The following is a 6,613-nucleotide window of genomic DNA, read 5'->3' as shown; positions in this document are numbered from 1 at the left end:
GGCCAGGATGAAAAAGCTTGCGCCGCGAAGCGAAAATAAATAAATATTTGGTTAATTCGATTTTTAGCTATGATTGTCCAAACGCAATTCTTGTTGATATTCAATATTCAAGGGTTGCGACTGGGCATCGCGGCTCGAAATAAGAATACAACTCGGCAACCAAATCACCACTAAAGTGAACTTTTTATCGAAACGAAATTGGTTCATGCGATACAGTGCAGCAAGAGCAAAAGTGAGCATTGAAAGTTGAAAGTTTTATTAAAATTAGCAAATCTTGTTTATTGTGCAAGAACGTTACCGATAAATTGAAGAGGAAATTCAAAGCTTGCTATTTACATGTTCACCATATTAAGTTACATAAACGAGTTATTTGTCTTTAAATATTTCTGACACATTTTACGAACCAAATGAAAATCGTACTGCTGTCTTAAAATTCTGAAGTTGTTTGCCGACAGCTGCTTTCTGACGTTTACAGAATATTAAATTGCATAATTAAATTTAAATGTGAATTCTGGAAACAGCCTGCAGACTTAAACTTTAGATCAAATTCATTTAAGATTTTAGTTTAAAGGCACTTTTAAATGGTTATTTACGGAATACGCCCAAGGAGATTGCATTTCATTGAAATTTACATCTCAATTACTATCAATGTCAGTTCACTAAAATATCATTTAAATATGTACTAATAAAGAGGTTGCATAATTTCTAAAGGTATATAGATATCAAAACGATTAAAGATATTAAATTTCACAAATGCCAGACCAGCTAAAAACTGTAAAGGACTCTATTTCCAATTCAATAAATACACAAATTTTCTATTACGAAACTTAAAACCAATCTGCTAACTTGAAAAAACAAATTGGAAACAAATAAATGCCTACTCATTTTGATGTTTTAATTAAACTGCGGCGCGGTAGAAGATAAAAACTTTAATAACATTTTTGGTTGGTATTAAGCAACTTTTCTAACCAAGCCACTTGTGAAAAATAAAGTTAAAAGTAATATGTTTTATGGGGGGAAACAAGTCGAGAATTTACATCAGGAAAACTTGCGTTATGAATTGGGGAGCCTGAGCATGGAAAACGTATTTTGTAACAAATATTTGCCAAGCATCTTTTGACAAATTATGACTTGGATCCCCTTGCCCCCCGTATCCCCCTTCGACTTGTTTTTCTCGTCCTGCTGCTCCTGATTCTGTTCTTGTTCCTGTTGGTCTTTGTTTTTGCCAGCAAACTATGGCTCAAAGTTGCCATGACAGCGTTGCCACATTATACAACAAGTGCTCGAAATAATAAAGTTAACAGCACTTTAATAGTTACCGCCTGCCACTCCCACGCCGCCCACAAGGGGCGTAACGAATCAGGGCGGAATCAGGGGGCGGGGGTGTGGCAAACGGCAACCGAACGAGGCAACTTCAGCAGCGGCAGAGGCAGCGGCAGCGGCAACATGTTGCCGGGCAACGGGCATAAATGAGGGGCTTATCCTATCGAGCAGCACAACTTGAGCAATAAAATTGCTTTTATACTCGTATACGAGAGTCTGTGCCGTGGATGAGCTGGGAAATAGCCTGAAATATTCCTGGCATGCTCAGATATACAACCATTATGGGCGGGACAGCAGATAAATTTTCCACTTTGATTTCTCTGCTTAATAAAAATCAAATTTAAATGCGGCTGACAACGCACCAAGAAGTCGTCAATTCTTCGCAGTTCCATGTGTGGAGGGTACACGGTGAAAAATAACTAACATCTACATAAAAATATGAAGAAATTTATAAATAACTATGCCGAGAGGTAACTTCTTAATCTGCACGCAAATAATATTAATCATGCATGGCAATCAAAAGCAATTAAAAAAAAATAAGGTAATCATTTTCTGTAACTTCTTACTTAACTACACATTTTGTTTCACATCAAATGTATTTATATTATCTGGAAATATCAGAAAAATCCAGAAAAATCTGTTTAATTCACACATTTTATAAGCACGCATCTCCAATTTAACATAAATTCTTGTATAATGCTGAGAAAATAAATATTTAAATGAAATCAGCTGGCAAATATTCATAGTCCAATTATACTTTTAATATTGAGGAACAAGTGTGGGAACCACGTTCTTTTTTAAACATGAAAACCAATTGTTTTCCCAGCCACAAAAGCTAGACACACATTTTTGGAAGTTTTGGTCTTTGTGTAGGAAATGGCCCTGGGGAGCCAGAAGGCATGGGCCAGTAGTGGAGGCATTTATGGCCAGCTGATGACATGGCTTCCAGCGATTCTGATGCTCCTGCTGCTGGAATGTAATAAAGTTGAAGCTTCCTTCGGTTCCCGAGTCTTTTCACTTTATGGCTGGCACATAAAAGGAAATCAAAGCCACCAAGAGGAAGCCATCCGCAGCTGGCCAAGTCAAAGAGTCAGTCGTCCTGCTAAATGGCTTTGCCCGGGAGTCAGAGCTCCATGGAAACTTGAAGCTGAGGCTGTAGCTGAAGCTGAAGCTGAAACGCAGCTAATAAGGTCTGCGGAGCTGCAGGGCGTATGCTTAATATTTTGAGCCAGTTGGCGCTTATATAAATGCCGCTGGCCGGAGCGCCAAAGCGGAAAGTTCTGCATAAATTCAATTAACTAAAAACATGCAAATGAAAACTTTTTTCGAGGGCGACAAAGCCGCGGGGCGAAAGCAGAGAAATGCTAAAATGCAACTCATTCAGATGCACAGAAGTGGCAATTGGAAGTGGCCACCAGGCGCATCCACTCTTCCCCAGTCCCTTCACTTCCTCCACTTCCTCCGCCCCCAGATGCTTTCTAATTATTTCGCTCTGGCTTTGGAACATCCTTTTGGGTCCGCACCCAGTCAACTATGCGTGTATATCAGCAGTATGCTCCTATAGGAAATGCAATAATGTAAAGAGTAATTGTGCAAAAAAATAGCAAAAGCAATAAAGAACGCGCAGTTACGCAAAGCGTAGTGGGCGGTCAAAGGCCATGGAATCTGGCGAGGATAACGGCAAGGACACCACTGCCAGCAGTTATGAGTGCGGTAAGCGGTCCGAGGCAACAAAAGTTGTCAACGACAGCACGAGAACGGCACGACACGGCACGGAACGGCAACGACAACGACAACTAAAACAAAGCCCCAACCCCTGGGCGCTGGAGCGGATCGAGCAGATGGAGCGGTTGGATCGCATGGGGGAGCAGGAGGACGCAGGGGGGAGTGGGGGGACGTTTACGTGCAACGTGGCCGCACAAAGTTCGAGCGCAGCTCACGCGCCCCAGCCACGTGATTCCGCTCCTCGGGCTCCTGTTGCTGCAGGACTCGCCTCGTGCCCCGGCCCAAAAAGGATATTAATTTCCCAAAGGTGCCGTTTTTGCTGGCAAAAATCACGCAAAATGCGACCCGGCTCTCAAGAGTGGGCGCTGGAGGTGGAAGTGGCAGAGGAGGTGGGAGTGGAAGTGGGAGTGTCGGGGGACAACTTAACGAAAGCCTGGATGAGTGGAGCCTTTGTCGAACAGAACATTACACACCCTAGGCTGCAATTAGAAATACAAAGTAGTCCATTCAATGCTACCCAGATCGTACACAAAATTTTAAGTAGGTATAATTGTAATTCATTTAGAACGGTTCTCACTCCGATTACGTGACATAAAGCAGTAATTAAGACGCAAGTCAAGTGGCATTTGCACTTTGAAACTGCCTAGAAGTGTTTTTTGATTACCATATATTTTGTAATATTCTTAAAATAACATCAAAATAACTACAAATATTTGAAGCCTTAAAAAGCGCTACTTTAAACCAATTATTTTATTAAAATAAACCCGTATATTAAACACATTAATTGGCGTATTCATCAATATATTAATTAAAATGATTAGTATAAATTACAAAATGAAATGGTTCGTAAACGAGTTACTTGTTTTACACAATATTCTATATCAGTTTAAAAAAGGTGTAGGAATAGCAAAGATAGTCGATAAACGTTTTTAATTTCACTCAGGTAAAAACCGATCAATGTAACCCATAAAACAATGGCAAAAAGCCTGCGAAAGTCATAGGACCCCATGAGATGATTATATCACCGACGCGAAATAAAATTAAAACGCACGCACACAAATTAAAAACTTTCAATAGCAACAATTTTCATTTAAAAATTCAACACCATGCGCTGAGACAGGCGGTGGTGAGGGGATTGGGAAATGGTGTGGAGAGGGGGAGGGGGCTTGGGGAAATGTGCTGGGGAAATGGGAAAATGTGGGTGAGCTAGCTGGCATTCCGGGTAGCAACCGCTTGTTGATGGCCATTGAAGTGGGGCGACAAACAGATTTATGAAAACTGAAAAATATCCATTGTAATTTGACTGTGCGAGTGCCAAAGGACCTGCCAAAGGACCTCCAGCGATGGAAAGCTGCTGCGGAGCTGCTGGGGAGCTGGCAACAATTAAAACTATTTTGGCCAAAACAATATCGGGTTGTTGCCATCGCCGCCAGCTTTCACAGTTGCAGTTGTTTGCTGCTCGTTGCGCGCGTCCTTCGCTGCTGGCTGGCAACATTTTATTAGAATGCAGGCCGGGTACGGGTACGGGTCAAACCGCAAGGGGGGGCTCGGTGTCAGGGGGGAGTGGCCACCGGGAGTGGCAAGTGGGAGTGGCCAGCACAGGAGGTGGTCGAGGGGCGAGGGGCGAGGGCGAAAGGACAAGACCGAAGCTGATTGCTTGCTGCAATGGCTGACAGGACATGGGGCTTGGCTATGCCCTACACCCGCGCGGTTGTTCGCATAAAGGAATTCTCCTGCTTCACGAAATCCGATTATAATCCGATTATATTACTTCACTTGTTCAAGCTGTCCACAAATAATACTATAATAATATCATGTGATTTAAGCTAGTGAAGTTACGCCATGCGTAACAGTATGCAGCTGCTATTTAAAGCTGGCAAGGGCATGCGACTTCGGTGCGACTCTATCTGCCGTACCCCATATCTTGTGTTGTTCCCTTGTTTTGTCATTGCCACTGTCTGTTTATTGTGCCAGCGCTGCAGAACTCCAAAGCATGTCCCTTGGCCACGGATAAAGTGCAGCGGCAGCGAACGGAGGCGAAGGCGAAAGCTACAGCGAGCACAGGACGCGAAGGACACGGGACGCGGCTGGGCAGGAGCTTAGCAAAACAACAGCTGTTGGCCTGCGACCTGCGACCTCTGACCCCTGACCGCCGAACCCTTTTGGCTGTCTGGGCGAATTGCTTTCCCGCAGGCAGGCGGAATTTATTGCTTTAAGATGGCTTAATCAATGGCTACTGACACTTCTTGGACTTCGGCTCCGGCAGATTCTGCATCATGAAGCCGGGCGGCGGTGGCTCGGTCTTCAGGGTGGTGAGGCCACCCTTGGGCTCACTGGCGAACCTTCCGTTGCGCGGACCAGCGGGGGGCAACTTGTCATGGCGGAGATCTGCCAGGATGCTGGCCAGGCTCTTCTCGTCCAGGTCCTCGTACATGTCATCGTTGACCGCCAGAACGGGGGCGTTCACACAGGCGCCCATGCAGTAATCCTCCTTGAGGGTGAACTGCATGTCGGGCGTGGTCTGGCCGTGCTCCAGATTCAGGGTTTTCTTGCACGCCTCAAAGATCTCATCGCCCCCGCGCAATTTGCAGGGCGTCGAGGTGCACACACTGACCACATACTTGCCGCGCGGCTTCATGAAGAACATGGTGTAGAACTGGGCCGCCTCGAAGGCCTCCATGGGATCTATCTTGATGGTCTCGGCCACGGCCTGAACGGCGCTGATCGAGAGCCAGCCCTGCTGCCGCTGGGCAATGTCCAGGAGCGGCAGGAGTGCTCCCTTCCACTCCGCCCTCGGATACCAGGCGAGCAGGGCCTTCACCCTTCGCTGGTTGTCCTTCGAGAACTCGAACTTCAGCGTCTTGCGCATTGCAGTGGCATCCATCTGGGCTCCGGAACGCAAAACTGGGGCCAGGTGGATGGCGCGGATGGAGCCGGGAAATCGAGACAAGCGCAGCATAACGGTATAAATATATACGTACTCTTACTTTGTATACTCGTATATATGAATTCGCCTAACGTCGAATATTGAAATTCCTATCGCATTGACATCCTTCGCTCGGAATACACAAAGCACATGCGTTCAAAGCCGCCAACGAGTGGGAATATTCTGATTATATCGAGTATCAAATAAATAGTATCGATGTCAATTGAATGCCTATTAAATGGAAACAAATATATTTAATATCGTGCAACATCAAATTAATTGCATTCAAATGGTAAACGAGAAGTGAAATGCAAATAAGTAAATAATTTAACAGAAAATAACATACATAAATGAATTAAATTTAACCTAATCCTATTCCGGATTGCCAATATAATAATACAGACTTTTAAAATTGGGCAATTTCGATGGAAACTGGTTCACAGTGGAGAGTCAAAATAAAGTACGATTCATAACATCTAAATATGATTCTTTTTGATGGAAGTTCTATATGGTTAATTATAGGCTATAAGCTATTGCGTTCACCACACAAAACCAGCAATTTGTATGTTATATTTCTCTATTTAACTATGGTGCAAGTCCGTGTGTTGTGGCCAAATTGCAATCAAATTGAGTTGGCCA

At 44.1% G+C, this 6,613-nt stretch overlaps 1 protein-coding gene across 1 annotated transcript; it reads right to left on the bottom strand.

Moving 5' to 3' along the window:
- Positions 1–5,227: 5,227 nt before the first annotated feature.
- LOC122617525 (NADH-quinone oxidoreductase subunit E) lies at positions 5,228–6,132 on the bottom strand. Its single transcript, XM_043793420.1, has one exon. The coding sequence runs from the start codon at positions 6,005–6,007 to the stop codon at positions 5,282–5,284; it is 726 nt and encodes a 241-aa protein (XP_043649355.1). The 5' UTR covers positions 6,008–6,132; the 3' UTR covers positions 5,228–5,281.
- Between the last annotated feature and the right edge of the window lie 481 nt (positions 6,133–6,613).

Source organism: Drosophila teissieri, chromosome 3L (assembly GCF_016746235.2).
Source record: "Drosophila teissieri strain GT53w chromosome 3L, Prin_Dtei_1.1, whole genome shotgun sequence".
Taxonomy (NCBI): Eukaryota; Metazoa; Arthropoda; class Insecta; order Diptera; family Drosophilidae; genus Drosophila; species Drosophila teissieri.
This window is presented reverse-complemented; position numbering and strand designations above follow the sequence as displayed.

Excerpts from the sequence above, each read along its gene's own strand:
- LOC122617525 (XM_043793420.1), bottom strand. The coding sequence starts at position 6,007 with ATGCTGCGCTTGTCTCGATTTCCCGGCTCCATCCGCGCCATCCACCTG.